The sequence below is a fragment of the Dendrobates tinctorius genome, unplaced genomic scaffold, assembly GCF_039654945.1.
Source record: "Dendrobates tinctorius isolate UK_male_01 unplaced genomic scaffold, ASM3965494v1 ptg000016l, whole genome shotgun sequence".
NCBI lineage: Eukaryota > Metazoa > Chordata > Amphibia > Anura > Dendrobatidae > Dendrobates > Dendrobates tinctorius.
Genome location: NW_027361684.1, coordinates 13043115 through 13062938, shown reverse-complemented (window position 1 = coordinate 13062938; position 19824 = coordinate 13043115). Strand labels below are relative to the sequence as shown.

The window sequence follows — 19824 nt, the reverse complement described above, 5'->3', positions numbered from 1 at the left end:
CATTTTACGAACAGGGAGATAACTAGACCACATTGCCAATCAAGGATGATGGGTTACAACCAGTTCTAGCACTATGAAGGCTGCCATAATAGATGAAGGCGGTACTCCTCTAGGGCAGTTTAACGATTGGTAGGGTTGATCGTCTTGCTAAAAGTGACCAGTCGCAATCCAACAATTTATTTTCTTAAACACTCTATGCCAAACAGTCATGCCTAGTTCATGGCGTGAATGCTTGCATCATCCTATTACAGCCTGTACGTGGAGTTTTCCTTGGAAGGTTCCTATAAGTATCTTTATGCTGATCATTACACTAGCAGGGCACAAACTTACCTTCTCCTGTATCTCTTGTCTCTCCTTGTGGGCTTCCTCAACCTGCGTCTGAAGGTCATTGATCTGAGCCAAATCTCGGGAGGACTATGGGAGAGAACGACAGGGTTCGTTAGGTTGCTCACTGAGAAGGGAATGTGCGCCCCACTAAAAGACAAGGAAATATTCACTGCTTGTAGGAATTATCCCAAACACACCAAGTCCCAAGGTTCTCAGGCCGAGCTAACTGGTCTGCTGCAAAAAAAATCAATTTGCTTTATTTACATTACAAGCAGTTAATCTATTGATAAAGTTGTGCATTTAATTAAACTAGATGTTTCTAAGCAGTAGATTTTCGTGCTGATGGTCTTCTGCTCAAACAGGCAGGGCATTCAGCTCAATGTGCAATAATCCGAGCTGTAGGGCAAGCCCTGCAAAAGGCACATATATCATCAGCTGGCGAATCCAAACACCATGAACACGGGGACACACTGCAGAGACATCTTATTATAGTTGCAAGTGGTCACAGGATTAAATGTGCCCAGCTAATGTAAAGATTGCAGGATCTCAGAGCCATACAAAAAAACAACTTAATGTGGCTAGTACCCCTGCATTGCTAATTACAACCCTCCAACTTGTACTCTATTACCCCATATACTTATATTATTAACTATTGCTTAAATACTTGCCAGAATTTATATTTTAGAAGTGCAAATAAAATTCCTCTCAAGTAGTGCGTTGACCTGCCACATAGAGCCTGCATAACTTTATAAAAGGGCCACACGTCTCGTACTTCTAGATTCTCAGCTTCTTCTCCTATACTTGGCTCCCTTGTAAATAGGTGTCTCACTTTATAAGGAGCTTTAAGGTAAACACCATATTATCCTTTAAGTAGCACACTCATCCAATGAAAGCAATTTTTCACTTTCAATTAAGGTTCCATACTGGCTGTTTGTTATAAAACAAACCGTGGTGTACTCTCCTTCCCCGACTCCACCGGTGAGTCGCTGCCGCTGATCCCGGTTGTCTGGCATTGACTGCGGCGGAGATGACATCATGTCAACAGCGTGGCAGCCAGTCAGTGAGCTCAGTGGTTTTGAAGGGGGTACTCGTCTACACTGGCAGAGTCGCTGAGCTCACTGTCTGCTGCGCAGTCAAGGTGAGGTCAGTGCCGCAGCCAATGCCAGACACTGAACAGTGGCGGCGACTTGCCAGTGGATCTGAGGAAGGAGAGTATTGAGATTTTTTTTTTTATAATAAGCCATAGCCAGGGTAGAAACGTAATTCAAAGGGAAAAACTGTATTTCCGAAATGCATGAGATTACTTGCCTATGCTTTGAACCATAGCAACATAGTGACGTCACTAGGAACGGCCTTCCTGCAACCCTTGTGTGAAACACAAAAGCCGCTTGCAGCTGAGTGAGCACTACCGGACGGAGCGCTATTCAGTTGGGACACTACCAGCAGCTCCTGAAACTGAACTCTTCCTACCACATACCTGTATAGGATATAGGAAACAGGCAATCCCCACATGTGCTCGGGCTGTCTAACAGCCGAAAATCATGCAGCCGCAGGGACTTGAAAATAATATTCGAGAATTCCCAAATGCTTGGATAAAACCCGAGCAAGCTCGAATAAGATGTTATCTGAACATGTTCGCTAATCACTAGTCTGGAGAATTCAATCACGAGTTAACACAATGACAAGGTGGAAACATATCAGTAATGATCTTGAAAAAGCACTCGTTACTGCCCATCAATCTGATAAGGCACATTAACTACCAAGATCAGAATGCTCAGAGAAACTACAAAAAAAAAAAAAAAAAAATCAAGAACTTCAGCTCAGACTCTAAAGGCTTTAGATGGCACTTTAAAAGTTCAGGTCCATAACAATACAATTAGCAAAAGACTGAACAAGTATGGATTGCTTGGAAGATTCTTCTTCCTAAAAAACACAACGCAACTAGTTTGCAAAGTGACACACAAACCAAACACACGACTGAAACCACAGCCTTTGTACAGATGAGACCAAAGAAGTGATGTTTGGCCATAGTTCCCGGCAATAAAACAAACAGAGCATATCAGCACCAGCACCTCATGCCATCTATCAAACACGGTGGCGAAGGGGTGATAATTTGAGCTGATTTTGCAGCCACATGACCTGGGCAATCCAAAAGTGAAAAGTTTTTTTTTCAAAAACAGGACAGGACAATGATACCGAAAACAGCAGCCATTCTCCATCAAAATAAGTGAAAAAGGAAAAGAATGAAGGTGTCACAATGGACAATCCAAATTCAAAACTAAACCTGATGTAAATGCTGGCACCTTAAGAGAACTGCGCAGAAACGAATGCTCACAAACCTCAAGGAACTTAAAGTTAAAAAGAATTGGCCAAAAATGTCTCAGAACAACATGAGAGTCTAATAAAGCCATATAGAAAACGATTGTATCAAGTTATTGCTGCTAAAGGTGCTACTACATACTACTAATTCAAAGGGTGTACTTATTTTTATTTTAGCACACTGTACTTATTTTATCAATATAACACAAATCAGTTTCTGCTGAGGAGTCACCTGAGCCACAGCTGCCTTATGCTTCTTCATCAGCTCATTCATATCCTCCTGGTCCTCCTCCATTCTGCTCTGTAAGTCATTCTTCTCCCTCTGCAGGCGGCTGACCTGCTCCTCCAGCTGTCAATTAGGAAATCAGAATGGGTTATCACGGAGCAAAGGCTAGAGAGCTAGAAACACCAAACAATTACATTTGCCATTTGGCTTATATTGTTTCCATTAATCTTATCCCCTTATCCGGTATTGAAAGAAATGCTACATGATAAAGTTTATTATAAGGAAACAATAATGTGAAATGCATGACATTTAATAGGATAATTATATATCATTATAACTAGTGGTGATCCACTACTGCCACCATGCTAAAGAAAGAAAAAAAGTGCTCTAAAACCACCGCCAAAAAATTCTCTGACATGAGAAGCGCAGAGGCACAACGCTATCAGAGCTAAGAAAATTTCAAAAGTTATTTAATACATTTTGTAGAGTAGGCAGCACACCATTGTGCACAGACTTGAGGGAAGAAAATAGATTACACACTTCATGCACATACAGGGCCTCGGTGTGACAGCCTACCCATGTTTTAACTATAATCTTGGGTTGCGGTCTTGTCGCAGGTCCCCCCCTGCAATGCCAGTGTTAATAAGAGGTAATTGGAGGAAATAATAGTGACACATATTGGAAGAAAATACCAACAAAAGCTCCTGAATTTGCACGAAAGCATTTTCCGCAATGTGTGAAACATAGAAGCGGTATGATGCCTGCAAAGGACAAACATGGAGTTCTTTTGTAAAAGTTTTAAAGTGGCACCACGTAAAGTACATGTCAAATAAAGGATTACAGGGGGGTCACTGACCGCTCCTGCCAGCAATCCAGCTGCTGCACGTCAGCAGAACAGCTCTTCTTCTTCCAGGCTGCTCTGTTGATTGACTGCCTATGTCATGCTGATTGACAGCCAGCTCCTTCAAGTTTGACAGCCGGCTCCCTGCTGCCCATCAGCAGGATATCAGATATCTCGTCCTGTCAACAAAGCATCATCCTGTCCATCGACGTGATGTCAGAGGAAGCCGCTGAATCGTCAGCAGGAGCAATCTGTGACTAGAGTGTACCAGTAGAAAACGGCACCGGGCACATCAGGCAGGCAGGTAGAAGCTACCTGCCTGTTAGTTCCGAAGGCCCATAGTAAAATAATAAAAAAAGAGTCATGGATAATCCCTTTAACTAGAAATGTCCGCAATATGAAAGCAAGGAAGTACAACAAAGAAAGGCCATGTAGCTGCTATTAGTGCCCAAAACCATGGGACGGTCCATATTCTGACTCTCTATGAGCTACAGTAACTGCACAGAAATCTCTACAATTGCACCTCAGTTACAAAGTAAGAAGGACAGAGAGTGAGACAGAGACCTGCAGCCCCACTCTGCTGAAAGGGGAACGATAAGCATTAGGCTATCTGATGTGGGATGTTATTATGTGAACCAGCACCAGTGACACATTTTTGCTATATTTCCTCTGTTTGTCAATGCGTTATTAAAAATAAGGTGATCTTAGGTTTTCATTACCATGCTCATATATTCCGAAAGTTTTCAAACCAAGTAAAGAATAAATCTAGCAATCAAAGTCATTAGTCTCATAATATTATTTGATCGCATCCTATTTTATATCTTAAAACTACGACAAACACATAATTATAGTGCATGAATTCTTCCACATGCGTCCTGAGAGATTAGCCCCATATCTCCTCTGTCTGGCTGTAGGACAACTGGCTGCAGAAGCAGCTCCATCCAACTGCACTAACCGCAATAGTAAGAGTGGAATCAAGTCCGTATCCCTTACCTAAACTCCTCGCTTAATCTTCTGCTAGGCAAAAATGGAAGGCATCACACCTATGTGATCTACAATATCTTTGCAAGACGGTTTTCCTTAGGAAAGCTGAAAAATAATCCCGAAGACTGAAAAAACATGGGCAAGTTTTTCTCCCGTTAACTTTTTTTTTTTTTTACTAATAGGTTAAGCATTCCTTTAATCTAGGGGAAGACAAAAATAGCTTCTAGGCATGTGCTAGTGGGCGGTATGAGAAGAATATTTTTTTTCTCTAGTGAGCGTATTACCATACATTAAATCACAAAACAGGGATTTTTGTGTACTTACCATAAAATTATTTTTTACGAGCCACTCATTGGGCCATACAAGACAGTGGGACTCGGCTTCCGATTTTGAGATGCACCTTGACCTAGACTCACCGGATTCACAAGCGATGGTGGACAGTCTCATTGAGGCCGGCAACCCAACTTTAAAGAAATCCGCTGAGTCTAGGTCAAGGGGCATCTCAAAATCGGACACAGAGTCCCATGGTCCTGTGTCTCCCAATGAGGCGACGGAAAAAATTATTTTGGTCCTGCAGCAAACCACTTCTCACAGTTTGTGCTCAATTACCAACTGACAAAGCAACAAGCAGGTGCAGTCCTGCCGTCACCCACAATGGACAAATATAAATATATATATACACATAAGTACTCACTGAAGCCCTCAAAGGGGTTCTCTAGTGAAGACAAAATTATCACCATTCTACAGGATAGGGGATATCATATTGATTGGTGGGGGTCCGACTTCTGGGATCCACATTGATTGGCAGACCAGGGACATTAACTCCCGTTAGACTGCAGCGGTAGTGCGCATGCTTGACCACTGCTCCATTCATTCTCTGCGGGGCTGCCGGAAAAAACAGCGCACCATTCTGATGCGAATAAATGCTCCCTGGTCTGCCAATCAACACAGATCCCAACATTCGGACCCCCAACAATCTGTAAGTTATCACCTATTCGCAGGATCTTATCTTCATTGAACAACCCACCTGTTAGACATATCTAAAGAAAGATAGGGCATGTGAACCATGATCTGCTGGGGGGTACATGAATACTGGCATGGCGATATTTATAATTCAGACTATCGCTTTGGAAACCCATTTTTCTAGAATTCTACATTTCAGATAATGTCAGCGCTATGCGGCAGAGCAGCTGAAGGCAGAAAGCGACGGTGCTGGGTTTGGGAGGGGTAGTGCTGTTAATAAAGAGAATAATGCTGGCTTCAGAAAGTTAATGAATCTATTAGCACATCATTCCAAAAGTAAAACGACTTCTCTGGCTCCGGCTTTGCTGTCATCTATCTTATTATTACTGGGGGGCGAAACTGGACACAGCTTAGGAGAGAAATTTATTAAACTTAGTCTAAATGAAAATGTCATTCCAAGGCTGCCTGCCCCCGTATCATTTCCACATGGTGAGAACGGCAAACCCAGCAAATGGATCCAGCAGCAGAGAGGTTAACCGAGGACAAAACTTTATTCAGGCCTCAATGCAGCTGTGACGGTCACAATGCAGATTGTGTTATTATATTAGGCTACAAAACCGGGATCATGAGAACCAATTACATTACTAGCAGGTTTCTATATAGAGACATTTGAAGGTCTTTAGCATATACTCTGTAGGGCAATGTTATACGACATCAGGACAAATATAACCTCCAAAACAAGAATCGGCTCTTATAACCAAGGACAAAATATTAACAAACCAGATTTTCACTGCCCTTAGATATGAAAAACTATATTTCTGTGCAATTAAATCAAGCCCAAAGCAAGGAGCTGGAAACTGCTCCTGTGAAGGGAAACGTCTGTTCCTCGTACTAGAAAATAAAGTAGATGGTTTAGTTCCTAAAGATAGGTCTCTGAAAGGGAATCTGTCAGCAGGTTTTAGCTTTGCAATCTCAGAGCAGCATGATGTAGGGTCAGAGACCCAGATTACAGTGATGTTTGACTTACTAGGTTGTGTGTCGCTGTTACAATAAAATCAGTGTTTTATCAGCAGGAAATTATCACTACAGGACTAGGTGTCTCGTGCCTCCAAGTCAACTGCTCTGTGTAATCCCACCCCCACTACTGATTAGCAGCTTTTTATCAATGTACATTGTAAACAAAAAAAAATCTGCCAATCGGTGGTGTGGGTATACACAACTCAGCATCCTGAGCACTGCTAGATCGGCAGAAAAGTAATTGTATCAAATGACAGCATCAGACCATTGCGGGAATAAGGGTCTCTGCTCCTAATCATTCTGCTCTTGGATTACACAACATAAATCTGGTGACGGAGTCCCTTTAAATGAGTTGATAGAGAAGCATATCGGGCAATATAAAGCTTTGGATAATTCAGACCATAAATAAGGGACACACCATAGAGACAGTACAGACTGAAAACAATATCTGAAAACACAAGTGTGACACCTTATGACCTAAAAGTAGTGAAATAAAGTGAGACTAATTTATAGGCATGCTTTAGCTTTTGGTACAAATAAAAGGGGTGGACTCACCTTGTTAAATGGGCAAAATTGCAGAGTGCTTCTAAAAACAATCAACCTTGCAATTTACTCTTTATAGAAAATTCTGTCTGTTCACATAGGGCTTTTATTTCTATAATTCCCTGCTCGGTGACCAGGTTACCTGCAGCTAGATGTTCTCAGCTAGGAGCAATGATTGGCGCTTGCAAGCGCTGCCCAGATTGCTTGTTGCAGCCAGCTTCATTGCTCCTCTGCTCCACTGATGCTGCAGAGGCAAAAGATGCCTCTGCTTGTAGCACAAGAGTGCACAGTTTGGAGTGGCGCGACCACGCTGCTAGTCCGAGATGTCAATGTTCAGGAGGGCACCAGCCATTGCAACGAGGAAGCCAAGAGACAAGGGGAGCGGTGCGCTCTGGAATAAAGAAATCAGGAATAACCTAATAATAACCATCGTGGTTTTTCGGTCACCACTCCGCATTTATTATAATAAAAAAAAAAAAATAGATCAAAATCACAAACTGCTCAATAAAACAGTCAGCTGACCACGCAAAAAAAAAAAAAAAAAAAAAAAACACGTCCACACAGTTCAATTGATTAAAAAATAGTTATGTTACGGGTTTGTAATACGGCAACACAGACCAGGAAAAATATATATATTTTTTTTTAAAACTTCCAACATTTTTCTTTTATGACTTGAATATGAAAAAAAGTCTATGCAATTTTGATATTTGTATAATCATTCTAATTAGGTTTCAGAATAAATTTTACGGCAAAATGAATGCCGTAAAAAACAAAAGAAACACCAAAAAAAAAAAACACGTGGAAGAATTGCTTTTTTTTTTTTTTTTTTTTTATTTCACCACACTCGGAATTTTTGGTTCTTGGAGGAAAGGAGAAGAGAAGCGTAAAAATGAAAATTGTCTGCATCCTTAAGGGGCCCAAAGACAAGTAAATTGCAAGGTAGCTTGTTTTTGCGAACCCTTGGCAACTTTTGCCCTTTTATTATGATACAATCACTTTAAGATATAGAAGCCAGCATTTCAGTTAGTGGCTCAGTCCCTGGTAAGGGCACAAAGATTAATGAGAAAGATAGAAATGCAGAAGAGTACACAAAATAAGTCACATTTTAGAACAACGGATAGTAGTCAGCACCGCAGCGCTGGGGCCAGAGGGTCAACTTAGACCAAGTTTGTGGTTTAGGTGAAATTAATTGGCTTCCAATGAATGTGGCCCCAGAGTATGTGTGCATGCTTGAGATAGGGAAATTACATTCTGAAGCCCAGGGAGACAGGGATCAATAGGAGTGCATTCTCTGTACATCGCCGCAGGATATGTTGGCTCTAGGTAAAGAACATTCTAGAAAGAAATAAACCTTACCGCTGTCTTCGCTTTGGAAATATCATCGATTTGAAGATGAAGATCCTCCATTTCAACCTCCATGGATTTTCGACTCTTTACTGCAGCTGCGCAAGTAAATTCAGATTCTTCCAGCTGTGATTAAAACGCAGAATTCAATAAGACTGTTCGACAAAGACTTGGGCTATCAATATTTCGTGGGGATCTGATTTACGGCCTGAACTACATAGATAGTAAGGGAAGAAGAGAAAGAGCTACAGCGCCGGCATAAAACATATGTAAGGAAATGCGATTATACATTCAGATCAGCCCTGTGCCAGCCTGGAGGAGATGCACAAAAGCATTTTAATGGGGCAGTTTACTCCAATTCTATGGAACTCCTGGAAAACATATTTTGCGCTTGCATGTATACAGGCTGTCAGACTTGTATGATAGCAGATACTTGGAGGCAGATTTACAGCAGAGTGTGTCAGAGACGGTAAAATATTTCCCCAGAAGTAAATAACATTGCAGAAAAGAGTGAATTTATGGTCTGGCAAAACTAGGAGCGAGAAGAAACACCGGGACCAGCAACACGGAGCAGGAACCCGGGCACCAATCTGCTTCACATTATGAAGCGGCCTCTTGGGGATTTCTCACAGCTTTCTGATAATTGTTTTACCCCTTCAGAGTAGACTTGGGCACAGACGAAAGCTCGGAGGCTGTAACACTTATCAAGGCGCTGTCACAGGAACCATGCTAGATTTTTCTATTAAGCACTCAATTCTTTTTCCTTATTATTGTTTTTCAGAAACGTTGGCAAATGTTGTGGAACACATTCTTCTACAAGAATATAATAGTTACTTATTAAACAGGGCATAAAGTCTTTAAAAGAAAAAATGCCTCCTATGAAATTTTTCTTTTCCTCGAAATCTGTTTTTTATGTTGTAGGGAGTCACGCTCCCAGTTGGCATTAAAGTTTACACCGTCTCCGGATTCTTGTGTCCAAACAATGAACTCCATAAGCTTCCAAAGTTCTTTAAATGAAACACAGTCTTTTGCCAACACACGTCACAACAATCAGTCCTTTTTCAATGACGGCAAAGCAATAACAGGGTCTCAACCCAGACTGCGATTCAGGTCCTCCTTTAGGCTCTGTACTCACATTCACTAGTTACTCAGAAATGGCTGAGCTACTCCCAGTTCCAACACACAGACTGATCAGCTTCCCTAGCTGACCGACCACAAAATGAACACAGGGCTTGGCTGTAATCATAGCAAGCGTATATACGTCATCAGGAGCTCCAATGCTAGCATTTAACCATGTTCTACCTGAATTTCCTACATAGTGCTTGTACTGTATTGTCACTGCATTAATACACTCACCTACCACTGTCTTATCCAGTACCCAGTGCTGCACCGCTCCTCTTCTCAAGTGATGTCACTGCTTTTCAGGTCACTATGGGTGAATCCTAGATCTCTTTTACACTGGAAGCCTATGATGCCTCGTTCTAACACTCCATACACTTACCATGTCAAAGCCATTTTCTGTCTCACGCAGAGCACAGTGTGACCCGGTAAGTCTAAAAAATGGTGATGTCTGTGAGAAGAGGAGCGGAACGGCACTGGATCATGGAGAAGATGGTGGTAGATGAGTATATTAACACACTACAGTACATGCACACAGACACAGGTTCAGGGAGGGCTTATTTTTCCTCCTTGACTTGCCCTCTTCTATAAAAGTTTCATAAGTTACAGTAAGTTAAGTTTCTTAGATTCCTCATGTAAAGATAAACTAAGTGACAACCAATACAGATGTCAATAAAGAGGCTGTCAACTACTTTTTCATTGGTGATCTAACCGTATGATAGGTCATCAATGTCTGATCGGCGGGGGTCAGTCACTCGGCACCCCCGCCGAACAGCTATTGTCGGTGTCAGCGGCTGGAAATACTCACTTGTGGAGCTGGCAGTCTTCTATAGTGGCCGCCGCAGGATACTACACATCCACGTCTTATGGATTTGAACAAACCTCAGCCACTACCAGAAGATTGCCAGCTCTGCAAGTATTTCCAGTTGGTGGCCACTGACACCGATAACAGCTGATCGGCAGCGGTGCCAGGTGTTGGACTCCAGCTAATCAGACATTGATGACCTACTTAAGAATAGGTCATCAATGATACAGTAGTGAACAACCTCTTTAATGATCCCACTGCTTTCCCTGAATCCAGAAAGTCCATTAATTACACAATAAGACCACGTTCACACAATCGTCGGTATTCTCAGATTAGTCATAACTGGGTCTGTGTGCTGCTCTGTGCTCTCATCCACACAGAGGACGGGCGCCATAATCTGTACTATTGCTCACGTGCACTGACAATGTGGATACTTGGCCAGCATGATGTGATTATACGCAGGCTGCTGCACACACGGACAACATACTGCCCGCAAACGTGTTTGTGTGACCCAAGGAGAATGCATTCTCCTTTCCATATTGTTTCCAAGCCTGGCAGATTTGTTATTCAGGAGTCAGGGAAAGTTCAGTGAAAACCAAAATGACAACTGAAGAAGACATTTACTATAACTGGAGGAGGATAGGGGGGATAGAGGGGCTTCCCATTCTTGAATGTAGCTGGTGATAAGCCGTGGGCAGCATGGTGGACTGGTTAATTTGAAATGTATTAACCCCTTCCTTACCGATGACGGAATAGTACATCATCGGTAAGGATCCCCGCTTTGAGGTGGGCGCCGGCGGTGAGCCCACCTCAAAGCCGCGACATGTCAGCTGTTATGAACAGCTGACATGTGCCTGCAATGCAATAGGCGTGAGCGGAATCGCCGTCTGCCAGCGCCTATTAATTAGTTAAATCCTGCTGTCAAAGCTGACAGCGGGCATTTAAATAGCATTTTCGGTCGCCGGGCCGGAAATGAGCTCATCACCACCCTCCGTTACGTGATAGGGGGTCGGTGTCACGTTGCCTGGACAACCACAGGTCTCAGAGACCTGTATGGTTGTTCCAGGCAGATGGAAAGCACAGCAGTAAATCTGCTCATCACCCATATGTAGCAGAGCCGATCGGGTTGTGCATGCTTCAAGCCTCCTATGGAGGCTATTGAAGCATGCCAAAAGTAAAAAAAAAAAAAAAAAAATGTTTAAAAATAAAAAAAAACCTAAAAGTTCAAATCACCCCCCTTTCGTCCCAATCAAAATAAAACAAACAAAAAAAATCCCACATACACATATTAGGTGTCGCCGTGTTCAGAATCGCCCGATCTATCAATAAAAAAAAAAGCATTAACCCGATCGCTAAACGGCGTAGTGAGAAAAAAATTCAAAACGCCAGAATTACGATTTTTTTGGTCGCCGCGACATTGCATTAAAATCCAATAACGAGCGATCAAAAGATCATATTTGCCAAAAGTGGTATTATTGAAAACGTCTAAGCCCTCACCCGACTCCAGATCATGAAAAATGGAGACGCTACGGGTCATAGAAAATTGCGCAATTTTGTTTTCTCGTTCGCCTTATTGGGGGACACAGAGACCATGGGTGTATGCTGCTGCCACTAGGAGGCTGACACTATGCACAAAAAAAGGTTAGCTCCTCCTCCGCAGTGTACACCCCACCGACCGGCAGGAAGTTCCTCAGTTTAGCTTAGTGTCAGTAGGAGGTGGACACGGGTCTTTTATTAGACCCCTATCTACCTCGTCGTGCGTCGTTCCTTTACAGGTTTCGGAGGGATACGGAGTGAACAGTCACATCCGTACTCCCACAAAGAGACTATGAGTACGGCGTGTACTGCCACCCCGTATCCTCATAGGTCTCCGCGGCAGGACCAGGAGCCCCGCACAGGTGCGTGCCAGCTATACGGACGGTCCTTGCCCCCCGCCTCCCACCATCTCGCCTACCAGTGCCTGACGGTTGGACGAGGCGTGGATTCCATAAAGACGACAGACAGCGTGGGATTCTCAGGTACCTTTATTGTGGCCCCCGGCCTGGGTGAGTATGCGGTCCCCCGGCATTTTCATCCTAAGGCGGTCGCCAGGGGACCACGGTAGGGCCTGCGCGCCCGCTTCTCCCCACGGTCGCCGCATCCATGAAGGCCCCTGTTCTTTCTGGCCTTGTTCTACAGGGGTCGGGCTGTGGGAAGCAGGGACGCGGCCCGGGGGGCCTGCTGACAGGCGGCCGGCGCTATTAATTTAGGCCCCGGCTTCATCTCGGGCCTACCGCTGCGTCGCGGCCACGCCCCCTGCCCCTTGCTTCTAAGCGGGCTTCTCTCCCGCCCGTCCTAGGCCTTCCCAGCCCCCTTGCCTCACACCAGCCTGCTATTGGACAGCGGGCGGTGCTAAGGGGATCTCTGCGGCGAGCTCCGCCCTTCTCCCTCTGGCAGCGCGCCCTTTCCCTGGTGGTCGCCATCTTCTCAGCCTGCCAGCCGGACCTCATTCCCTGCCGGATTTCGGTCGCTGGGCCTTTTTTCAGCCGGATTGGCCTGGCCTCATCCTGCAGCCAGATCAGAGAGCGTCGCCCTTGGGGATACCGGACCGTGAGTAGCTCTGCACCTGCAGACTGACACCCTTCTCTGCCTTCTGTCCCCCAACCGGCCGGCACTGCCTCTCTTTTCACTATGTCCAACGCTAAGTCTGATCGTACCCGCTCTGCGTCCAGCCCGACGCCGCTCAGGAGCCATCCATAGGCCCAGGGGCGAGTGAGCCCCCCATGCCGGGTTGGGCCTCCTCTCAATCACAGTCAGTGGCAGACCTCACCAAGGTGTCTCAGTCCCTAGTAGCCGTTCTGGACAAGTTGCCCTTGGGAGCTTCGGCGGGACCCAGCACGTCTCAGGACGTCCCATCTGATCCAGCCAGCCGCAGTCGCAAGAGGCCCAGGCAGGACCTCCAGGCGGAGTCCTCCCCTCGTCCTACCTCACCCCATAGTCCCCAGCAGTCTCCCTCTTGGGCCTCCTCCCCCGAGTCAGGCGAAGCGCTTTCGGAATCGGAAGGGGTCTTAGAGCTGGATTCAGACCAGGATGCGAACATGAAGGTTACGGTGCAAAACATCATTGCCGCGATTCACCATACCTTTGACATCGCTGACGCCCCTGCGAAATCCTCAGATCAGGAGGTTTCGTCCAGACGGGCGGAAACACCATCCAGGGTGTTTCCCTTCCATTCTGAGTTTGGAAAGATTTTTACAAAGGAGAGAGAAGATCCGACCAGACGCTTTCAAAGAGGAAAGCGTCTCGGCGTGCTGTACCCGTTTGCTAAAGAGCTCACGGACAACTGGGCCGCTTCTCCCTCGGTGGACCCTTCCGTGTCCAGACTTTCTAATAATACGGTCCTTCCGCTGTCAGGTGTGGCGTCGCTAAAAGATTCTAATGATAGGATCATAGAATCCCTAGCAAAATCTGCCTTCGAAGCGGCATCAGCAGCGGTATGTCCAGTCTTTGTTTCTTCTTGGGCAGCAAAGGCCATATCCACTTGGGCAGATGACCTTCGGCAGGGCATTCTGGATAAGGCACGACCAGAGCATTTGGCCGATCTCGCCAATCAGATTTCCCATGCGGGGGATTACCTGCTTTCTGCCTCCTTGGATGCCGCATCTTGCGCAGTTCAGGCGTCAAGTAACATCGTGGCAATCCGACGTACAATTTGGCTCAAGGCCTGGCAGGCGGACTTGTCCTCTAAAAAGTCTCTGACCAATCTGCCTTATCAGGGAGTGCGTCTCTTCGGATCACAATTGGATCAGATTATTAAGGACGCTACAGGAGGTACGAGTTCTCTTCTCCCCTCCAAGCCTCGCAGACCTCCTCCAAGGCGTCAGTTTCGTCCCTTTCGGACTTTCCGCCGTTTCAATACGGCGGAAAACACTTCCAACCAGCAAAGGCCACAGGCACGTCAGGAAAGAAAAAAGGTTTCCTTCAGGCCCACTCCGTCCTGGCGGTCCCACTCTTCCCAGGGAAGACCGTCCAGATCTAGATCTGGACGGTCTACGTCCGCATGACTACCATCGGTCTCCCGTGGGTCCCTTCCAATTGGGAGGTCGACTTCTCTTCTTCAGCGACGTCTGGCTCGCCTCAGTAGAGGACGCTTGGGTCAGAGAGGTTGTATCAACAGGATACAAAATAGAGTTCATTTCTCTTCCACGGGATCATTTCTTACAATCCCGTCCGCCGAGGGATCCGGCCTTGGTCCCGGGGTTCGGTTCGGCCATCGCCTCTCATCAGTTCCGGGGTGATTGTGCCCGTTCCCGAATCGGAACGCTTCACAGGGTTTTATTCAAACCTGTATGTGGTGCCGAAAAAGGACGGGACAGTTCGACCCATCTTGGATCTCAAGTTACTCAACAAGAGAGTTCGCCTTCGCCACTTCCGGATGGAGTCAGTTCGCTCGGTAATTGCTTCCATGGAGGAGCAGGAAATCATGGGTTCCATAGACATCCAAGATGCCTATCTACATGTGCCCATATTTCCCGGACATCAGAAGTTCCTGCGGTTTGCGATTCTTCACGAACATTACCAGTTCGTCGCGCTTCCTTTCGGGCTCGCCACCGCTCCCAGAGTCTTCACGAAGATTATGGCGGCGTTGATGGCCTTGTTGAGGTTCAGAGGTCTCGTTCTTTTTCCGTACCTCGACGATATCCTGATCAAGGCCCCCTCCTTTCAACAGGCCCGCCTAAGTGTGGCGATCGTTCTAGACACCCTGCCCAGTTTTGGGTGGATCGTCAACCGGGATAAGTCCTGTCTGGTCCCTACTCAACGCCTTGTGTTTCTGGGCCTTCTGTTCGACACTCGTCGGTCAAGGGTATTTCTCCCACAAGACAAGATTCTTTCCCTGCAGCAGGGCGTGCGATCATTACAGATCACACGATTTCCATCCCTCAGGACAGCCACGAGGGTCCTGGGGAAGATGGTGGCGGCGATAGAGGCAGTTCCCTTTGCCCAATTTCACGCCAGGCCACTCCAGCAGGCCATTTTGTCCAGGTGGAACAGGTCGGCTCTGTCTCTGGATCGTCCGGTTCGCCTTTCCTGCCGGATCAGGCAGTCTCTCAACTGGTGGTTGACGTCTCCCCTCATTCTCTTGGGGCGGTCTTTTCTTCCCGTTCACTGGCAGATTGTCACTACGGACGCCAGCCTCATCGGCTGGGGTGCAGTGTTCCGCAATCACACAGTTCAGGGTCGATGGTCGACTCAGGAATCAGCTCTGCAGATCAATGTCCTAGAGATACGGGCAATCCATCTAGCTCTCGTCCACTGGGAAAGGCGCCTCAAGGGCCTGCCTGTCAGGATTCAGACAGACAATGCCACAGCGGTGGCGTATATCAACAGCCAAGGGGGGACACGGAGTGTCTCAGCCCTGGCGGAAGTGTCCAGAATTCTTCAATGGGCAGAGACCTTTGTTCCAACGATTTCCGCGGTTCACATTCCCGGCGTAGACAACTGGGCCGCCGATTTCCTCAGCCGCGAGGGTCTCGCGGCAGGGGAATGGTCCCTACATCCGGAGGTGTTTCATCTGCTCTGCCATCGGTGGGGAACCCCGGATGTAGACCTCATGGCATCTCGCCTCAACAGGAAAGTCCCACAATTCGTGTCCAGGTCTCGGGACCCTCTGGCAGTGGGCGCCGACGCTCTGGCCGTCCCTTGGTCACAGTTCGTGCTCCCCTACCTGTTCCCTCCTCTGCCTCTTCTTCCCAAGTTGTTGAAGAAAATCAAAGCAGAGGGGTTTCCAGTCATCCTCATCGCCCCGAATTGGCCCAGAAGGTCTTGATTCGCAGACATTGTCAACCTTCTCGCGGACGCCCCCTGGAAGCTTCCCGACGGGCATATCTGCTGTCTCAAGGCCCGATTTGCCACCCCAATTCTCGGTCGCTCAATTTAACGGCGTGGCTGTTGAGACCAAGGTTTTGAGACGGGCAGGATTCTCTGATCGGGTAATTCATACCATGATCCGCGCCAGAAAGCCGCCTTCTTCGAAGATCTATTACCGTACTTGGAAAGCCTATTTCTCCTGGTGTGAGGCCAATGACATCGCGCCCTTGGTTTTTTCGCTCCCTTCTATTCTGGCGTTTCTTCAGGCAGGGCTGGATGCGGGGCTTGCTCTCAGTTCCTTGAAGGGTCAAGTTTCGGCACTGTCCATTTTATTTCAGAAAACGCTGGCCTCCTGGCCCCAGGTCAAAACCTTCCTCCAGGGTGTGGCTCACACGGTTCCTCCGTACCGAGCTCCCGTGGATCCTTGGGATCTTAATTTGGTTCTTCAGGTTCTGCAGGGTCCTCCTTTTGAACCTCTCAGGGACGTTTCCCTTTCCCTCCTTTCTTGGAAAGTGGCCTTTCTGGTGGCCATTACCTCCATCCGGCGCGTGTCGGAATTAGCGGTACTTTCTTGCCGCTCTCCTTTTTTGGTCCTTCATCAGGACAAGGTAGTTCTGCGGCCTCCGCCCTCTTTTCTTCCGAAGGTGTTATCTTCGTTTCACCTCAATGAGGACATTGTTCTGCCATCCTTCTGCCTGAGCCCAGCTCACCCTCGGGAGCGGTCTTTGAACAAGCTGGACCTAGTCAGGGCATTGAGAGTCTATCTAGCCCGGACGACTTCCTTGCGGAAGTCAGACTCTCTGTTCATCACCCAGCCTCAAAGGCCACTATTACGCGCCGGATCAGATCGGCAATTTTGGAGGCATACCGGGTCAAGCATCGAGTGGCCCCTCCAGGGATCAGAGCGCACTCTACCCGGGCGGTGGGTGCCTCCTGGGCGGTGCGCCACAGAGCTTCCGCGCTGCAGCTTTGCAAGGCTGCAACGTGGTCATCGGTTCACACCTTTGTGAAATTCTACAGGGTCCACACCTACGCTTCGGCGGACGCCAGCCTAGGTAGAAGGATTCTGCAGGCTGCGGTGGCGAGTCCACTGGCCTGATGGAAGTTTGTTTCCCACCCCAGGGACTGCTTTGGGACGTCCCATGGTCTCTGTGTCCCCCAATAAGGCGAACGAGAAAACAGGATTTTTTGGGTTGCTTACCGTAAAATCTGTTTCTCGGAGCCTTCATTGGGGGACACAGCACCATCCCATGTTCTACAACTCCTGTTCTTATGTTTGTCGGTTTGTTACAGTTGAGTTGTTTGTTCTGTTTTCAATCTATTCTGTTACTTCTCCTACTGCTTTCTCACTAACTGACGAACTTCCTGCCAGTCGGTGGGGTGTACACTGCGGAGGAGGAGCTAACCTTTTTTTGTGCATAGTGTCAGCCTCCTAGTGGCAGCAGCATACACCCATGGTCTCTGTGTCCCCCAACGAAGGCTCCGAGAAACAGATTTTACGGTAAGCAACCCAAAAAATCCTGTTTTTTTTTTAAGCAAGCTTTGAAATTTTTTTTCACCACTTAGATAAAAGAGAACCTAGACAACATGTTTGGTGTCTATAAACTCGTAATGACCTGGAGAATCATAATGGCAGGTTAGATTTAGCATCTAGTGAACCTAGCAAAAAAGCCAAGCAAAAAACAAGTGTGGGATTGCACTTTTTTTGCAATTTCACCGCAATTGGAATTTTTTTCCCGTTTTCAAGTACACGACATGGTAATAAAACCAATGGTGTCGTTTAAAAGTACAACTCGTCCCGCAAAAAATAAGCCCTCACATGGCCATATTGACAGAAAAATAAAAAAGTTATTGCTCTGGAAAGAAGGGGAGCGAAAAACGAAAAATCGAAAAAAGTTCAGGGAGTGAAGGGGTTAAACTGACCTTTGTGTGGGTGGTAGGAGAGGAAAAAGAGAACTAAAATTTGTAAGCTCCATTAGTGACTGGGACTGATGTGAACGATGACCATCTGCTGGACATGTTGGAGCTACACAAGCACCAAGGAAATAACACAACACATTCTCAATACTACAATAAAAGACTTCTCAAAACTTTTCTACCGGGGCCTAAATATGATGTCTTGTCATAGAAAGGCAACCATTTTGAAAATGATCATATAATGTGTCTTCTGACCCCAACAGAACATTAAAACAAGCTTAAGAGGAGTCCAATGAGTTGATAAAGTCCTGTACATCATATGATGACTTCTGAAAGACTATCACCCTATCTGTGCCTCATAGATTGAGAAGTGCTGGCGTAAAGGGCACAGTAGGCAGCACAGTGGTTAGCCCTGTTACTTTGCAGCGCTGGGGTCCTGGGTTAAAATCCCACCAAGCACAACATCTCTAAGAGTTTGTGTGGGTTTCCTCTGGTATCCTCCAACACTTTAAAGACATACTGAAAGAGATTCTAGATTGTGAGCACCAATGGGGACAGTGATGATAATGTCTGTAAAGCGATGTGAAATATAATGGTGCTATACAAGAGAGTAAAATTAATAAAAATACAGAGTTAATTATTCAGTACATTGCAAAAGAAAAATATATAAAAAAAAGACTGTAAGAAATAACAATCCAACTGACGGGCCCTGAACTAGTGATAAAATATAACAATCGAGCGCCAAGTACCTGGCTCCTCAGCTGTGCAATCTCTCGTTTGCTTGGAGCATTGTTCTTCAGGTGGTCCAGCATGATCTGTGCATCGGCAAGGAGAGCTTTTGTTCTCTTCAGGTCCTTTCGTAGACGTTTCTCGGTTTCAAAGTCGCGCTGACCGACCTAGAGCCAATGTAACAGTGTGAATCATGGTCCTGAAGCCGGGTGCCGGCCTGCTACAAAGTGCTTCCAGCTCCAGGCAGGCAGCACGCACGGCTGATCACACTGACCTTTTTTTTATTTTTAAACATACCTGTTCGCTAACAGAATTTAATCTGCTTTCTAGGTCTCTCTTCTCTCTCAGGACCTTCTGTTTATCCTCGTACTCCTCTTCTAATTGAACTTCCATCTGCTTCAGCTATTCAGATGGAAAGAGGACGGGTGTTAAAAGCACAGTCTTCAATTACACGACATTGAAAATGGCAACACATTCAGGCGACTTCAGCAATGAGCAGACGAGTAGCAGATTCTCACTAAATAAGATTACAATAGGGCTGAGCTGCAGTACCAGACATGGCCTATGGACACGAGTGGCGCTATATGTTATAGGTAAACTATCACTGTGATACAATAACTTTCGTCTGCAGTTTCATTCATTAGCAATACACTAATTTAAAACCTCTCTGGACAGAAACTTCTTAAAATGAGGCCACAAAGCATCAATTAAAAAGAGTACTGCATTGGAGGCGAGTGGCACCGGAGAATTCACAACCCCGCATTTGTGTGTGATCGGCAGGCATCATACCATGCACGTATCCTTTACACTAGAATAGGACACCCTCACATTTCCTTACGATCG

General features: G+C 46.2%; 1 protein-coding gene across 4 annotated transcripts in view; it reads right to left on the bottom strand.

Annotated features, from left to right (window-relative positions):
- MYO18A (myosin XVIIIA) overlaps positions 1–19824 on the bottom strand; it is a 410894-nt gene that overhangs the window by 42973 nt on the left and 348097 nt on the right. For all 4 annotated transcript variants that reach the window (XM_073565477.1, XM_073565478.1, XM_073565479.1 and 1 more), the window contains 5 exons: positions 19279–19383; positions 19002–19148; positions 8577–8690; positions 2879–2995; positions 331–414 (listed from right to left, as the gene is read on the bottom strand). In XM_073565477.1, the coding sequence (XP_073421578.1) occupies positions 331–414; positions 2879–2995; positions 8577–8690; positions 19002–19148; positions 19279–19383 (567 nt within the window). The remainder of the gene's footprint in view (positions 1–330; positions 415–2878; positions 2996–8576; positions 8691–19001; positions 19149–19278; positions 19384–19824) is intronic.